At 38.7% G+C, this 19287-nt stretch overlaps 1 protein-coding gene across 1 annotated transcript; it reads right to left on the bottom strand.

The window, feature by feature from the left end:
* Positions 1-14488: 14488 nt before the first annotated feature.
* On the bottom strand, positions 14489-16344 carry LOC103019758 (5'-nucleotidase domain-containing protein 1-like). Its single transcript, XM_028165718.2, is given in 2 exon segments — positions 14489-16059; positions 16061-16344. Coding segments are annotated over 2 exon segments (1362 nt in total). The 5' UTR covers positions 16301-16344; the 3' UTR covers positions 14489-14937.
* Between the last annotated feature and the right edge of the window lie 2943 nt (positions 16345-19287).

Genomic DNA, 19287 nt, shown 5'->3' with positions numbered 1-19287 from the left:
TGTAATTTATCCTTAGTCACACAATTAGTGAGTGGCAGAGTAAAATTTTGAACTCAAGTCTGTCTAGCTCCAGAATGTGTGCTCTTAATCTATATATTATGTCTCCCATCCCCCATGTCATTATTCCAGCTAATTAGAGAGGTAAAAGCTTCTGGAAGAGGAAGAGCATAAGTTGGGTGTGTCCACCAAGCCTATGGCTATACCAAAACATTGGTTTGAACATCAGAAAACTCAACCAATAAGGCTTGTTGGAAAACATCCAGCTTCCTGTCAGAAACTCAGTCTTTATACTGCCAAGCATTGGATAGACATTGCCTAAATTTCCAAACTGGAGTATAAAATCTTGGCTAATGGATCTCCATCTGACTCTGACAGAAGCTGTACCTGAGAAAATAAAATAGACTTTTCAAGGGATAAAGAACCCTATTTAACATATGCTATCATCTTCAGAAGATGAAAGGGTAAGAGTAAACTTAAGCCCTCCTCAAATTCAACACTGCTTTTCATCTGGAAGCAGTATTATATGTGCAATTGCCTAGGGTGCAGTTGGGTAACAGAACAAATCTAACTAGATGTTATATATTCATCAAACATCTACTCATCACTAACACAGATCAAAGCTCTGTGTTTGGGGAGAGACAGGCTACAAAGGTAAATTAAATAGATCTGTGTGCTACGCAAGAAGCTTACAATCTTAAATTTATAGTAAAGTGAATTCACTGATGATAGGAATCCAGGGCAGTATGGTAGATTCATTGATGTGTTGGTAATAGTCACAAAAGGAGTACAAGGAGCAATAGGAGTTCAAAGAAGGAAGAGAGACCACCTATATTTGGAGTGATCATGGAAGAATCTAGGTGCATTTGAGCTGCACATTGAAGAAATTTCTACTCTTTGGAGAGGAGCTATTGGAATGAAAATCCAGGCTTTAAGGGATAATGCAAACAAAGGTCTTCCTGTAAATAAGTACCAAGACTTAACTGAACCCTAATATGCCCATATCAAAATTTCACTAGTTTTTCACCAATTTATTCCACCAATTTTTAAACAAATGTAACAGATAGATCTCTACTGAATGTGTCTGAATGTTTATGAAATTTATTCATTCAGTTAACTCTTCCTACTTTGTATTGGGAACTGTGCCAGGCGCTAGAAACAGGGAGATGAAAGCCCACCGCCTGTCCTCAAGGAAACTGGCTTAGTTACTGGGGAAGACAGATAAGTAAACATGTTGCTAATCACACACATAATAGCACAATTTGAAATTTTCTGGACTTGGGAATAAAAAGCCATGTCAGGTCTGAAAGGAAATGATTTTTAATGACCCCTCCAAAAGAATCTATTAATCTTCAAGATTAAAGTAAAATTTTTTTAATCTAGAATAGAGAACAATAGGGGTGAAGGGCAAAGGAACTCAAATGTCTGGAGTGAGAGGAGAAGGAAAATGAGTCAGAAAAAAAGTATTGAAAGAATATGGGGTGAGTCTTGTTTTGAGAAGAGTAGCACTTAAAAATAAAAGAGAATTCCTGGGATCCAGACAATGAAACGATCAGTATCCAGAAAGCTGGAAAGAGCCCAATCAAATGAAATAAGTGTGTATCCCAAGACTATGTATTCCAGGAGTTGGCATGCATGTATACCTTGTGATTTGGGGGTTGGAACATTAAACCTAAACATATGGACTCTATATAATATGACCATGCAATCCAATTAAAAAATGGGCAGAGGAATTGAATAGACATTTTTCCAAAGAAGACATACAGATGGCCAAAAGTCACATGAAAAGGTGCTCAACATCACTAATCATTAAGGAAATGCAAATCACAACCACAGTAAGATATCACCTCACACCTGTTAGAATAGCTATTATCAAGAAGACAAGAAATAATAAGTGTTGGTGAGGATGTGGAGAAAAAGGGAACCCTTGTACGCTGTTGGAGGGAATGTAAATTGGTGCAGCCACTCTGTGAAACAGTGTGGAGGTTCCTCAAAAATTAAAAATAGAACTATCATATGATACAGCAATTCCACTTCTGGGTATTTATCCAAAGGAAACAAAAACACTAACTTGAAAGGATATATGCATCTCCATGTCCATTGCAACGTTATTTACGGTAGTCAAGACATAGACACAACCTAAGTGTCCATTGATAGATGAATGGATAAAGATGCAGTACATATACACAATAGAATATTATTCAGCCATTAAAAAGAAGGAAGTTTTACCATTTGTGACAACATGGGTGGACTTTGAAAATATTATGCTAAGTGAAATAAGCCAGACAGAGAAGAAACAAATAAGCATGTTCTCACTTATATGTGGAATCTAAAGCAAAACAGACAAACCAAAAAAATAATCAGAGATACAGAGAACAGATTAGCGGTTGCCAGAGGCAGGAGGTGGGGGATGAAATGGGTGAAGGAGGTCAAAACTTACAAACATTCAGTTATAAAATAAATAAATCTTGGGGATGTAATATACAGCATGGTGACTCTAGCTAATAATACTGTATTCTTCTTTTTTTAAAAAAAAAAAATTATTTATTTATTTATTTGGCTGTGCTGGGTCTTAGTTGCAGCATGTGGGATCTAGTTCCCTGACCAGGGATTGAACCCAGGCCCCCTGCATTGGGAGCACAGAGTCTTAACCACCGGACCACCAGGGAAGTCGCAATAATACTGTATTCTATACTTGAAAGTTGATAAGAGAGTAAATCTCAGAAGTTCTCATCACAAGAAAAAAATTGTAACTATGTGTGTGATGGATGTTAACTAGACTTCTTGTGCTGATCACTTTGCAATAAATACAAATATTGAATCATTACATTGTACACCTGAAACTAATGTAATGTTTTATGTCACTTGTATCTCAATAAAAAAAGAGAATAAAAAAATGATAGAATATCCACAATGAGTGTTCCTTTTTGGTGAGCACTTTTCCTCCAAGTGGTAAAGATTTAGGAACCCAGACTCCTTCTATTTTGTGACCCCACCATCTTTCAGCTGTGGCTTCCAAAGTTGGCTGGGAGGTTTTTATGGACTTATCAATAATACATCCATATTACCTCTTACCTTCCATTGGCTAGAACTCAGTCACATGGACACACCCAACCGTCAAGGAGGCTGAAAACTATAATTAGAATGTGCATCTGGGAAGAAGGGAAAACAGATTTGGCGAGGGGTGAGCCATGCACTCCATAGCACTGGTGAACCCGTCTCAGCCCCCGAGTCCCAAATAGAGTTGCCTGCTTCCTACCCCCTGTCCTCCCATCTAAGATCCGTGGTGATTCAGCCTGGATGATAATAGTAACTGAAATCAACTTATTTGACTTCCTTGACATCATCATGGGCTCAGGTATTGACGCATGACCCACACTGGTTCAGTGAGACTCAATCCAGTGACAGCATTGGAACTTTTGGCAAAGAGAATCTCTCTTACCATGAAGGTTTCTGAGCTGTAAAGATGTGAACCAGGACAACAATTTTGCAGTGAGCAAACATTTTGTGAGTATGATGGGAGAGCCTGCTTGAGAATGAAGCCAACAAAAAGAAAGCAGAGCTGAGAGATAGAAAGACAGACCTTTTAATATACCTTTGAGTGTATTCAGGCATGTCTGATCCATCTCACCCTTGACTTTTTCGACTAAGATATCCAATAAACCCTCAAAAAATTGTTTTTCTCGAGCCTAGTTTAAATTGAGTTTCTGTCACTTATAAACAAGAGGTTTAACAGAGGTCCACATGCAAAACTCTGGAACTCCCTCTGTCCCTTCCTTCCATCCTCAAATCCAGTGACACAGACACACCCGCTCAGCTCTCCGTGAGAGCAGTCCCTCTGTAGGTGAGTAAATGGGCCCCTTGAGATGGGGCTGCCTTTCGTCATTCCATCTCCATATGGCTGGACTGTTCATCTTCTCATTTGCTCTTTTAAACACAGGAATTGTTTTGAATCAAATGCAACATTTGTTGCCTTCTAAAGAAGTCAGAATCATTTTAACTAATTAAAACCTTTGGCTTCCTTTGTATATGCTTTTTGAAGATGACTGATCCAATCAGGTCAGAACCGGAGAGTTTTGTTTCATCCTAAGAGGCAAATTTCTGCAGTTATTCCTCTTTTAAGAGGCAGTAGGATCCCAAATGGTGATAGCTGACGTTGAGCAAAGACATTCGGTAAGTCACATGGAGGAAGTGGTTCCTGTAAGAATTTTGGGGTAGTCAGCAGGGACTGTTGCCAATGTCTCCACTTCATTTATTTTTACTCTGTTGAAAAATAATTCTAATATAAGGATTCATCCGTCAACAATAAAGTATTAGGTTTATGCCTCACATCCGCAAACGTTGGATTTCAAGGAAAATACTGATGAGATATAAATAAAAAATGCAGAACATGATACTTGACTTTCCTGAGATAAAGAGGGAGAGAGAGAGAGAGAAATAGTTCTGCAAGTATATTCAGAACATCATTCCAAATAAGGAAAATGCTACTTACAGAAGCAAAATCAGTTGGCGCTATTTTGCAAGTCAACACTAAACCAGATTAGGATTACCACTCAGTTTTAGGGAGATAACAAGCCTGATGCAATCAATTCAGACAGAACAGAGAACAAATATTTTTGGTGGCACAGTGTGTACAGAATTGGTGCATGACTTTGGACTTTCCATGTTATCAAGCTAGCCAGAAATTCACAGCCTGGGCAACCACTCAGAATCATATACAAGAATCAAAATTCTTTAAAACCATATACTTAGTTTTGTGACATGATGGATTTAGAAAGCACAATACTTAGTTTTATGACATTTGAAGTTTTAACAATTTGATAGGATCTGAGGCTCAACAAGGACCCCGAAACCAAGGTTTGACAGGTCAGCTCACTCAGAAGAATGATTAGGGCAACAAGAGTTTTTTTGAGTTTGATCGTTTATCTAGCTCTGTAGCAAAGGAATTGTAAGAGAATAATAAGGCCTGTGTCCTATCCCTCTCACATAGTTTTGGTTATCAAATATCAAACTACATAAAACAGTTATAAGTGATCAGTAACAGAGGGTGAAATAGGAAAGGCTTTTTGGAACAGATATGAGGCTGGAAGAACTGGTAGAATTTGGTTATCTGGATGTGTAAAGAGAAGGAAACTATTTGGGAACGGGCTCTGTGTGTGTGTGTGTGTGTGTGCGGTGTGTGTGTGTTTTCATGTATTGTGCTCTCTGGGTTTTAGAGGTACCATAATGGCACCGATTTGACTAGAAGAAATAAATAGTGCTCAGGCTTTTATAGAGAGGTAGGTTCAGATGAAACAGGCCCTGGGAGACAAAGCAGAAGGGTCGGCACTTGGTAAGGGAGGGAGCAATGAGTCAGTATAATTCACTGGATAGGAGAAAGGTAGGATGTGTTACCTTCCGATGGCTGCTATAACAAATTACCACAAACATAGTGGCTTAAAAACAACACAACTTTATGATCTTACATCTCTGGAAATTACTAATCCCAAATGGGTCATACTGGGTTAAAATCAAGGTTTACACAGTGCTCTATTCTTTCTGGAGGCTCTAGGAAAGAATCCGTTTCTTTGCCTTCTCCAGCTTCTAGAGGCTGCCTACATCCTTGGCTTGTTGCCCCTTCTTCCATCTTCAAAACCAGCAATCATATCACTCCAACCTCTACTTCCCCCCCTACATCTCCTTCTCTGACTCTTCTGCCTTTATCTTCCACCTTTTAAAGGTCTGTGTGATTACAGTAAGTCCCCCACATACAAATGAGTTCCATTCCGAGAGTGTGTTTATAAGTCCAGTTTGTTCGTTAAGTCCAACAAAGTTAGCCTAGGTACTCAACTAACACAATTGGCTATATAGTACGGTACTGTAATGGGTTTATAATACTTTTCACACAAATAACACATAAAAAACAAACACAAAAAATAAAGAAAACATTTTTAATCTTACAGTACAGTACCTTGAAAAGTACAGTAGTACAGTACAACAGCTGGCATACAGGGGCTGGCATCAAGTGAACAGGCAAGAAGAGTTACTGACTAGAGGGGGGAGAGGAGTGGGAGATGGTAGAGCTGAAGGATTGTCAGCAATAGGAGACAGAGGGCAAGCTGCAATTTCACTCACGCCTGATGTTGATGGCACAGGTTCTGGTTCCTGGCCAGATTCAATTTTATCTATCCTTTGGAAAACCAATCCAGTAATGTCTGGGTAGTCTCTTTTTTTCTCATCATAGATAACATGGTAGCACTGGATTGCGTTTTGAAAGGCAACTGCAACCTACATGTACTGTTCTACATTCAGGTTCTGTGCCTCAAAAACTAACAGTGCCTCCTCAGATAAAGAAAGTCCCTTGCCATTTCCTGCATTGTGAATCTCTTTGGTACTTCAGTTACTTCTTCTTCCTCTTGCATCTCTTCGTCCTTCCTCTGGGCCTCCAATTCCATCAGGTCTTCATTAGTAAGCTCCTCATGTTGCATAGCATGGAGTTCAATGAAGTCATTCTCTTGAAGATCTAGCTTGAAATAAAGATACTGTACTACTGTACTCTATACAGTACTGTACAGTAAAGTACACAGAAGTACAACCACTTGTAGAGGATGCACGCAAGTGACAATGTACACCAGACATGTGAACTTACGTGATTGGACATGTGAACGCATGTTCACATCTTTGAAAGCTCGCAACTTGAAGGTTCGTATGTAGGGGACTTACTGTATCCTGGGCTCATCTGGATAATCCAGAATACTTTCCCTATTTTAAGACCCTTAACTTTATCACATACGCAAAGCCCCTTTTGCCATGAGAGGTAGCATATTTGTAGGTTCTGTGGATAAGATGTGAACACTTTGGGGGGAGCATTAGTCTGCCTACCACATATGGAACAGTGACTTAATCCTAGCCCTGAATCAGTAAATCACTGTCAGCTTTTAAAATTTGATGATAATGTAAAGATGCTAAGCAGGAAAATATAACACGCTTCATTCCTTATAATGACTGCTCTTGGTACATCTCTGTGTTTCTGATATACATATCAACTCTAGAAACCAGCAACATAGAAGAGAATACCATGGGCCCATCAAAGGCAATTCAGACTGGTCTAGCACTTAGGAATTCTGCAGGTGTAAATAACCTGGAAGGGACAGGATTGCCAGTGAATGGAAAACTGAAGTACTTTTTTCAGAATGGAAAACTGAGACTTTAGGAAATGGTACAGACATATCTACAGTAAGTGACCACAGAAGGAACTGGATCATGTTAACAAATGCACTGAGTACTTAATTTCACTTCTCCTTTTACATGAGTGGGGTTTTTTTATTTCCTTCATAAATTCTCAATGTAAGTTGTTAGTTTGGTCACACGGATGAAGAAAATGTCTATGGATATATTTCATTGCAGTGAGAAGTAATGATATTTTTAAATGATTTCATAATGAGCGACTCAATCATTCTTTCAACGAATAGATATTGCAAACCAACTTAGTGCCAGGTGCTAAGGACAGAAAAATGACATTTAATCCATAATCTCAAGGATTTCATGGTCAAGTAATCTTCGCAATAATTATGTGAGATAGACGGACTATTACCCACTTTTAGGTAAAAGAATAAAGTCTCAAAAAGGTTGAATAACTCATCCAAAATCATTCAGCTAAGAAATGACAGGGCAGGCATTTGAATGCACATTCATCTAAGTGTAAGACCCATTTTCTTTCCACTATGTGGCTCTCCTCTGGACTCAAACTCTTTTATAAAAAATACTTTATACCTTGATATTTTTTGCTCATATTCTATTAAATTTTATATTCACTAAAATAAAAAGCGTTCATGACTGCAAAAATTTACAAGCTTGTTACTTCCATCAGTCTTATGTAATATGGCCCTGTAATTCTGAAATTCACTGACTCTCCTTGTCAATTGTGGTTGTGGTGTGCTCTTTCCACCTTACACCAATGCATATAGTTAACAATTTTAAAAATATGCAAGAGGGACTTCCCTGGTGGCGCAGTGGTTAAGAATACGCCTGCCAATGCAGGGGACATGGGATCAATCCCTGGTCTGGGAAGATCCCACATGCCGCGGAGCAACTAAGCCTGTGCACCACAACTACTGAGCCTGCGCTCTAGAGCCCACGAGCCACAACTACTGGAGCCCCCGTGCCACAACTACTGAAGCCTGTGGGCCTACAGCCCGTGCTCCGCAACAAGAGAAGCCACTGCAATGAGAAGCCCGCTCACTGCAACGAAGAGTAGCCCCCCCCTCACTGCAGCTAGAGAAAGCCCACGCACAGCAACAAAGACCCAATGCAGCCAAAAATAAATAAATAAATAAATAAATGAAAAAAAATATGCAAGAGAATTTACAGTTAGTAAATGTTAAAGAAGCTCAGAGAGGGCAGATAGAACCATGGTCTGAAGGAGGTCAGATTTAAACCGAGTCTTAAGGGATGGCTGGATTTGGAAAGGCAGATGAGGTAAGAGAAGCCAGGTCAAAGGAAGGGTAAAAAGCATGAAAGATAAGAAGCCCATAGCGTTTTCTGAGGCAGTGAGACAACTAATTTGGAAAGAAAGAGTGTTACGCAAATGTGGAAGGCACCCTACGGGTTCTGTGAAACCTCTTTCCGGATATTTTTTCCATATTTCTGTTGTAGCCTTTAACATTTTGCATCATAATTATATGTTTGTGATACCTTATTGACTATTAAATCTGTGGCACAGGGCTCACAGTAGGAAAAACTATTGATTAACTGACTGAATGACTACCTCTCTCATTAGCTGTGGAGCCTGTGACCGAGGCTGTGTCTTCCTCAGCCCTGTAGCTCCAGCTCTGAACCAATACCTGCAGGTTCTCAGTAAATGTTTATAAAAATGATTTATTCAGTCAAACTCCTACTCATTCTTCAAGGATCCCCCATGCTACGCTTCCACCTTCCCCCTTTTGAAGGCTTTCCTATTCACTAGCCAGGCAAATGTAGAACACACCCCTATCCTCCGCACCATGCACACGGGTGCTATTTACAGTGGTGCGCTGGAGTCATCCCATACCAGGGCCTGAAAGCCGATTACAACATGTCCAGGAACTTAGCGAGTCAGCTGTTAAACTTGAGTAAATTACATAAACTTGAAATTAAATAAATTATATTAAAAATAAAGATAATAAACATGAAACTCATCACTTCCTAATTATTTTCCTGTATTTTTTGATTATCCATGCCCTTGAAATTCTTTATGTCAATTTTTTTTTAATTTTATTTATTTATTTATTTATTTATTTATTTATTTATGTATCTATGGCTGCGTTGGGTCTTCGTTTCTGTGTGAGGGCTTTCTCTAGTTGCGGCAGGCGGGGGCCACTCTTCATCGCGGTGCGCGGGCCTCTCACTATCGCGGCCTCTCTTGCTGCAGAGCACAGGCTCCAGACACGCAGGCTCAGTAATTGTGGCTCACGGGCCCAGTTGTTCCGCAGCATGTGGGATCTTTCCAGACCAGGGCTCGAACCCATGTCTCCTGCATTGGCAGGCAGACTCTCAACCACTGCGCCACCAGGGAAGCCCTTTATGTCAATTTTAACTGTATAGTACAAATATTATATAATCATGTGCCACTACTGTGCATCTCTTCCCAGCTCCACGTTCAGTGATGTCATGTTGGAAGCTTGAAATGAGCCTTCGAGTTTTACAACATGGAAATTGGCCAACACTACAGAACAGTGTGTGGTTTGCTGTTTTGTTGATCGTCCAGACTAGAGATCAGTGAACTTTTTCTGTAAAGAGCCAGATTATAAATACTTTAGACTTTACGACCCATCCCAGTCACAACTAATCAACTCAGGCTACAGCTTAAAAGCAGCCATACACAACATGGAAACAAATGAGTATGCTTGTGTTCCAATAAAATATTCTTTTAAGTAAAATCAAGGTGTTTGGGGATGGTGGAGTAGATTTGGTTGCTTGGTCTAGACTTAGGAAAACAATGGAGAAATGTTAACATTGCAAATTAAACTTAAAAGTTTAAACAGCATCATAACTGTTATATTATGCGTAGTATCAAAATTTGAGGATTATTCTTCTAGTGTTCTAAAACTATTATCCAATTCAGCAATGAAGTCAATCACGTAACTGATGAATGAGTGAGGTTCCAATGTTTGTCTTCTTTGCTTCATTTTCACCTTACTCATTAACACCTATGAAAATATCAATAAACATCCCTATCAGAACTATATTACTTTGTCAGTTGTAACTATAGTTGGACTAGAGTTATGAGGTTTCAGCCAAAATCATTGAAGGCATTCTTTGAGAATCAATTGCTTATGTAGAATTTACAAAGGAATATAATCTGAAAAAAATATATAACTGAATCACTTTGCTGTACACCCGAAAAAAAGAGTATTGTATATTTTATGGTTATTTGTAAATTGTGTGCTACATATCCTTTATATCACTAAGATTTATAATAAATGTTTGTACGTATAAGTGCTATGCCCTTGGTCCTCAACTGTAATTCAATCTCTGTTACTTAGAAGCTAGGATTTAGTTATATCTGAGTCTTCTAGTCAAATGACATCCCACCGGCCCCAATCTCAAATCAATATCTGAAAAACAAGTTTTATGAAAACAACCTTATACCTCATACAGATACTCCAAGGAGAGTTAAACTAAATTCTGTGGAGAATTATAAATTGTTTATGTAATAGCTTGTCTTTAAATAAAGTCCTTCTAGACAAGTTTTATTACTGTTTGATCTGATACTTAATACAGTTATCTTTTGTTATGTGGAAGCACAACTGGCTTGATTAAACTCCACTCATAGAGTGGGTTGAAAACCAAAAGACAACATCCTGGAATAAGATGGCCTAGAAAGGGAGAGAGAGCATTTGGTCACATACCCTCCTCCTCTGCTTTAAGAAGTCATTATCCCTGCCAGGAAAGACATTGCTAGTTTGTTTAAAGTATTTAAGATTAAAAAGTTAGATAATGGTTTAGAACTGCAACGTGGTTCTGATGAAAACACAGTGGTGGAAGAAAAATCCTCTCCAGATATAGATAATAGGAAAAAAGGTAGGTAATAGGAAAAAAGAAAAGTATACTGACTGCAGCTCAGCTTCAGCCCTCAAATTAGTGTGTGGGGTGAGATCAGTGCGATCAGATCAAACTTTACCACCTCTGAACAGGCGCCCATGGGAAACGTCAGTGACGCTGCCAAAGAAACTCAGGGTACATTCCCGTCGCTCCATTGTGTCAGAAAAAGACTCTAGTCTGGCAGATACCCTCTTGTATTGCCATTGTTTTCCTGTCTACTGTTCCATTTGTGAACAACTTGGCAGTAAGGGTGGTGACCTATTTATCTTTGTAATCCAGTTTCTAAAATAGTGGCTGATAGTGTATATATGTCCATGCCAAATGTAACATCGATAGCTAGTGGGAAGCAGCCGCATAGCACAGGGAGATCAGCTCGGTGCTTTGTGACCACCTAGTGGGGTGGGATAGGGAGGGTGGGAGGGAGGGAGACACAAGAGGGAAGAGATATGGGGATATATGTATATGTATAGCTGATTCACTTTGTTATAAAGCAGAAACTAACACACCGTTGTAAAGGAATTATACTCCCATAAAGATGTTAAAATAAATAAATAAATAAAATAAAATAAAGTAGTGGCCGAGGTGTAGTCAATGTTCCATAAAGGTACACCACCTGGATGCATGAAATTGAATTAGGGAGCTTCTGAGAGGGTTGGGTGTCCTGTTACCAGTTTCATGTTTTGGTATAATTTAAAAGTCTCATCCAACAACACTATGAGAGAAGTGAAGCAGAAATGATTAAAATAATTCTCCTGATTTAAAAAAAAATGGAACCTCTTTTTAAAAAGCAACTTTTTTTAAAAAAAGGGAGGTTAAGTGTTTGCCCAAACTCATAAAAATGGTGGGTGGAAGATTCAAGAATAAACTCCCAAGTCTGAAGCAAATTTGAGAATCCTAATCATAACATAGACTCAGGAAGTTTAGGAAAGCAAACAGAGCATCATTTCAGTAATCAGTGGATCGTGGAAGTTGCAGATATAAGAAGGTTGGCTTTAAAAGAATAATCAGTTCTTCAATTTTGAAGAAAATAGTAATGAGTAGTTTTGTTTTGGTTGCTTCAAGCCAGTTAGATGCCTAAAATTCCAATAATTAGTCTTATTCCATAGGGACCATATTAAGGAACAGTTTCCCTTTGCCCCACGTAAGGCAAAATGTTTATTTCATCCTATTTGTTGACCATAACCCATTGTTAACATGTCCATTGGCCATGGAATGCAGGCCAGGCACACAGAGAACAGGGCTAGAAAGTTGTGGCTCTGTCTGGGAGAATAGTTCTCAGCCTTGGCTGGATCAAATCACCTGAGGAATTTTTAATAACACAGATTCCCAGGCCACAAGCCAGAGCATTTTTATCAGAATCTTTGGGAGTGCCACCCAGGCATCAGTATTTCTGAAAGCTCTTTGGGTGACATAAATGTGCAGCCAAAATTGAAAACCTCTTCATTAGTGGATCTTAATAGTAACATAGTAGTCACAACCAACATTTTGTCAAAAGGAGTGGAATGGAAAAGAAAATATAAGAGGGTATCCTGCATAATAAAGATAGGATTTGTTTCAGTAAAACTGTGGTTTCACTTTTGTGTGTATGTGTGCTTGCACTGTGCTGCAATGTAAAATACACTTACTATATGTTGTGTTCCAGAACATTCGATGAATACTGATTTGGGTAGATGAGACTGTGTGATTGAGTCTTAGCAGGCAGAGGCAGCAGGAGAGACATGTAGAGAGAGCATTGTTCTTATCTCCTTCTCCATTTCACATAGAACCAGTTGGTGGATCAGACATACTTTAGAAATTTATACTTATCTCATGAATTGACAAACTGTCTCAAACTTGATGGTGTAGGGAAAGATTTATGCTTCGATGGAAAACTATGCATTGTCTATAGCATACCTTTCCAGGATATCTTATTGTAATTCTGTGGAAGCTATTTTACAACTCTGAAAATGATAGGTAACTGTTAGAACTGAACGCTTGTCTGTAAGCATGCAAATTCTGTCCTGTCCCGGAGGGGTTCAACTGACCTACCTCCCTCACTTAGAAGAGGGTAGTGTTGTCTCCCCATGCACATTCATTTCAACACTCCTTTATTTCATAGGAATTTGTGCTTTGGTAATTTCTCCTTTGAACCAGTTATAGATCAGTGTGATTCCCTCATTATGAATTACATAAAACATTTAACACATGTTCACTTTTCCATCTCTGTAAGAGTCATGATCTTTTGCCTTTTTTGAACATTAACTTTTTTTTTTTTAAGGAAAAACAGCTTTATTTTTAAAAGAAATCAAATGTCTACTGAAAGTATACATGAAACAGCATCTTTCACTTAAGCCCTAAGCTTGATTATGTATGCTCTTTATTATATTCCAATAAGATTCTGGAGTTCAATTTCAAAGACAATCACATTTATCAGTAGATATTGAAGAAAGCTACTGACTTTGAGGGAAAAAAATCAGTAACTGTTTACCTACCCTGAGATACTCATCCCCACAATATATTTGGGATTATTTGAGCACTTAAAAATTTAACAAAATATTTATCTTTTCATTGCATCCATCAATATGTTAAATTCTCTGCTACAATCCAAGTAAAATGATGGTGACCAGTGTTTTCTGATATGTCCATGATGGACAGGGTAAAATTACAGCATAAAGAGTAGCCAAGAATTTATATTGTAAACATTATCTGGGTTCAAACATCTTGCAACAAACAGCTACTAATATGACTATACATTAGCACATTGAACACAATAATCCTGGATTGTAGTATAACTATAAAACCTCTTAAAGCAATTTTTCTCAACCTCTCTTTTCATTATCACCCCCTCCCCCGCCCTAGGAGAAAAATATTTAATTAATAAATTTAACTTTAAATTACATTTCTCCCTAATGAGAGAAATTAATACTAAGGAATAAGATTTTATTAAGTAGGGTTGAGATATGGAGGACCATAATCCATTGCATTATACCAAGATTTTTTTCACCCCAAGAACCAATTTTTGCCCCACTGAGAATACATGCCTTAGAGTGAAGTAAACAGCCTTTAACATTATTAGGGAGGAAAAAAACCCTAATGGGTAACATTGGAGGCTAAAATAGTTGGCTTCTCTATCATCCCTGTCCCATTATGGCTGTGTGGTCTCAGAAGACATCATGTCTACTTCCTTGCTTTGGTAACCACAAAAATAGCATAGTTAAAATAATTTAATCTTACTAGACTTGGTGTTCTGAACTGTAAGTTGAAACAACAGGTGTAGATCAGTTATTCTCAATTCTGGCTGCATTTTCCTGGGACACGTTAAAGACATCAATGCTCATCTGTATCCCCAGACCAATTAAACCAATGTCTGGAGGTTATGGTCTAGTCAATGGTTCTTAAACTTTAGTGTGAATCACACTATAATTAAGCACAGATTGCTGGGTCCCATTCCCAGAGTTTCTGATTCTGTATGTCTGGGATGGGGCCTGTAAATTTGCATTTCTATCAAGTTTGCAGGTGCTGCTATGCTAGTGGTTTGGGGAACACACTTTGAGAACCACTGGTCTAGGCAAATGTGTAAATATGCATGTGTATGTATATATGTATTTGTGTATATATATATATCCCCAGGTGATTCTAATCTCAGAACTACTAGTATAGAAAGTATTAATAAGATTCTTTTCAGTTCTAAGATATTGAGATTTTAACATAATGAGAGTTGTTGGGTATCAAGATGATCTCTATAGAAAGGAGACCTATGGAAAAACATACCAATTTCTTGGTCACTTCATTAAGAATTTGTTTCTATAAAGCATTTTACAGTAGTTTTTGAAAATTAACATTTTTACAGTACATTTGCTGCATATATGGTTCTTCACTTCATTTTTCAGTAAACATGGTTTATTTGGTTGTCAGTTTCCCATCATTTGATAAGACCAATGGAGGGTTTGGATAATAGCCTGCCGTTTTTGAATTGTTTGAAGAGAAACTTGTAAATTTGTAGTCCAGGGGTAATTCTGCTATTGCTTCAATACTTGGAATTGCAATAGTGCTGTAAGCACTGATTCTCTTACAAGAGCATGTATAAACCAAGGAATCTTCTGTATTTTCCAGTCCGGAAACTGAATCAATAAAAAAAGAGCCCCATTTTTTAGATAATCTATTTAGAGGCTTTGCCTTCGGTCCCTCATATTTTCCTTTCTTCTCTAGAGGCTCTGAGTCCTCAGGCCTCCCGTCTCTGTCCCCTCTGAGCTCTTCCAGGATGAGGACTGTCTCCCAATTACTATAATGACAGGCTGGGAAAATATCTGAATGCATGCTGTCCCCAAAGTAAACAACCTTGGGTTCAGGTTTGCCAGTCATTTTCTTCAGAAGTTCATAAAGGTGGACAGCATTCCCTTGGGAGTACCAGCCAGGTTTATCCAGAGATGGCAGTGCCTCCTGCTCCGCATCATTCTCAAGTGTCCGGAAAGGCCTCTGACTTGGTAAATGGGAGAAGAAACCAGGCTTCAATGCATTTGTAATCACAATGTCAAAAAGATATTCAAAATCGTTCCCAAGGATATATTCACAGAGGAGTCTACAGTAATCACTGTGAGAACTGGTAATTAACATAAGAATTTTCCCAGCATTTTTTAACTGTCGAAGCCACTTTTTAACAGATTCCGGACAAGTGTGTAAATACCTGCCTGGATCTCTTTTTATTTCTGGAAAATATATTCCACAGTTTTCTTTAAAAGCTGACATTTTATAATTATGTTGTATACCAGCCACTATGTCCTTCCAAAAATCAAATGGTTTTTGACCATTGTTCTGCTTTGTTAAAGAGTCCACCACTCTGGCACACAGAAGAGCTCCAGGCAGGTCAAAGTAGTTATCATAAAAATAATATTTTTTTGACCGGCAGGCCATTCCCAAGTCTGGCATGAAGCGCTTCCACCCCTTCCTGCCGTACTCCTCCGCCAGCACCTCTGGAGCCAGCATCTTTGTGCCGTGTCTTGCCCTGATCACGGTGCCATTCATTATCTGCAAGTTTAATGAAGTTCCCGTCTTCCAGATCCAATGCCAAGCCCTTGCAACAGAAATCCCAACCCTCTGGAGTCACAGTGAGCAATTCCTTGTCATACCCTTTCTCCTTGACCAGGAACTGAGCATAGCTATTATAAATGAGCCGGGCGCTCTCAGGCAGGTTGTAGCGACACAGAGTGTGGTCCAGGTCGAAGCCGACCACGTCGCAGGCGGCCAGGGAGAAGTGCTGAGCCATAGTTGGCGCGCGGAGCACCAGCGAGCGCCTAGACCCCGAGAGGCGGCGAAGAGCGCGCGGGCAGGACGCTGCAGGACTCTGCACATTAACTTTAAATAGTGATAATTCCCTCTTCAGAACAACATGGCAGGTCTTTTTATTTTGTAGTCTCTTCTCTCTGTGGGCCGAATGGACACTACTTCATGACCACATTACCACCTTTGCAACCTGCCTCAGCGCAGCCACAGACAGGATCTGAACTCATCAGAGTTGTCAGGCTTGGATCTGACCCAGGAAAGGCATGCCCATGGTTAAGGTTAAGTAATACCATGGCATACTTGTGGTTTCATGTAAAACAGGATAAACGCTGATGAAATATTGGAAATCAAATTATAAAGAAACCTAGCAAACTGCTGAATTTACTAATTTATCTTTTCTATTTTTTTTTTTTTTTCTAACAGGCTCAACTTTCAGTATACTTTCCCAGTCATATGATTTATTCATTTCTACAAGCATTTATAGGGGACTTTTTTTTCTGGCATCATGATAGAAAAGATACACTGAAAAACCTCCCCTATAAAATACCTAGAAATTAAACAAATATCCTTTAAAATATACAGCTAAACTGAAAAGAAAATAGGGAAAATGGTGCTAGAACAACTAGATATCTTCTACAAAAAAAAAAAAAAATTGTAGACATAGACCTAACACATTTCACAAAAATTAACTCAAAATGGATAGACATAAATGTAAAATGCAAAACTATAAAACTCCTAAAAGATAACATAGGAGAAAATCAATATGACCTTGGGTATGGCAATGACTTTTGTTTTGTAGACAAGTTTAATTGCATTTCAGTCTTGTATTTCATCATTACAACCAGTTTACAGACTGTTGGATAGATGTTTACAGACGATCCATACTACCACATTACGATGATGTTTCCCATTTCTAACAGATTTTCTGTGGTTTGTCCTACTGTTTTCAGAGCCATCTAAAGTTTGAAATTCAAAATCAAATTTCCTTTCTTGAAATTACTTTCATTTCTCTGAAATTTCCTACAGCCTATATTAATATTTGATGAAAATTTTTTCTTACATTAGTATAGAGGTTCTCAACTTAGGACCTATGTTGGAATCACCTGGGGAGCTTTAAAAACCCTAATGCTTGGGTCCCACCCCAAACATTTTTATTTGATTGATTTGGGGTGAGGCTTGGACATTGGTGCTCTCAGGAGATCCCAGGTAATAATAATACGTAGGATATGGTGATGACTTTTTAGATATAACACCAAAGACATGATTCACGAAAGAAATCATTGTAAACTGCATTTCGTTAAAATTAAAAGCTTCTGCTCTGTGAAAGACACTGTCAAGAGAATGAAAACACTAGCCACAGACTGGAATATTTGCAAAAGACGTATCTGATAAAATATGAGAATATTTGCAAAAGACATATCTGATAAACGACCGTTATCCAAAATGTACCCAAAACTCTTAAAACTCAACAAGAAAACAGACAACCCGATTACAAAATGGGCAAAAGATCTCACCAAAGAAGATATACAGATGGCAAACAAACATATGAAAAGATGCTGAACATCTATAGCATAGCAAATGAAGGAACACTCCACAGTTCATGAATCTAGCACCATCTTGACACTGAGCTTCTGAACACAGAAACATGGACACTGTACCAAACCACTCCTTACTGCATGTGTTAACATAACTTGCACTGTTTCTTTGTACTCATTACCATGTCTTTATTCTTCCAGGAGTCTCCTGCTCAGGCAAATGGTTATTTGGTTCTTACTGTAGGAATTTCCCAGAAGACTCATCAATTCCTCAGTGTGAAACATCAACAGACGGTTTAGGCCCTAAGGTTCACTGAATCCTTCGCTGCCTTTCCACTGATCCTGGACTGTTGTATCTTAAATACTTACCCAGTCCTAATCAGCCCTGCCTCCTTTAAAAGACCTGCCTTGAAATCAAACTTTCAATTTGATAAATTCTGATGCTACCTTCCTCTTCTCATAGACACTGTCAAAGCTTTGTAGGGCTGGCGTTCTCATCAAATTGTCAGCTTTGTCCCATCAACAGGCTGTGTTGGTAATGTTTGAGGAGCCAGATTTTGACATTTCGGAAAGACAGTATTGGGCTTCCCTGGTGGCGCAGCGGTTGAGAATCTGCCTGCCAATGCAGGGGACACGGGTTCGAACCCTGGTCCGGGAAGATCCCACATGCCACGGAGCAACTGGGCCCGTGAGCCACAATTGCTGAGCCTGCACGTCTGGAGCCTGTGCTCCGCAACAAGAGAGGCCGCGATAGTGACAGGCCCGCGCACCGCGATGAAGAATGGCCCCCGCTTGCCGCAACTGGAGGAAGCCCTCGCACAGAAACGAAGACCCAACACAGCCATAAGTAAATAAATAAATAAATAAAAATAAAATTAAAAAAAAAATAAAATAAAATGTTTAATATTCTCACATAAGCAAAGAGGCATGTGCAGGTATTACAGGATTTATGATAGCAACAAATAAATAGGTAAGTTAGAGAGAGAGAGAGGAATGGAAAAGGTAAATAAATGATCTATACTAAAGAATTTTACCTGCAGTTAAAAAGAATAGGGTAGATCTACATGCATGGACCTAGAAGATCTCCAGGATCTATGTGAAAAAATTGCAATAAAATATGTATAATATGAAATGATTCTATTAATGTTTTTTTAATCCACAAAATATTACTCTACACCTCCATGTGTGTCTATATGTGTGTGTATATATACATATATCTAGAGAAAGAGAGAGAGAGAGAAGGATACATCATATAAAATTGCTGATATTCAACCATCTGTGTCCTACAAAAAAAAAAAAACAAAAAACAATTTTATATGATCCAACCTAGTAATTGTAGAAGAAAAGATATGGAAGGATACATGTCAACTAATAACAGTGGTTACCTCTGGGAATGGGAGTGAGACTAGGGATCAGTGTTCAAGGGGACTTTTTT

The sequence above is a fragment of the Balaenoptera acutorostrata genome, chromosome 16 (assembly GCF_949987535.1).
Source record: "Balaenoptera acutorostrata chromosome 16, mBalAcu1.1, whole genome shotgun sequence".
Taxonomy (NCBI): Eukaryota; Metazoa; Chordata; class Mammalia; order Artiodactyla; family Balaenopteridae; genus Balaenoptera; species Balaenoptera acutorostrata.
Note: the sequence above shows the minus strand (reverse complement) of the source record. Positions and strands in the feature narration are given on the sequence as shown.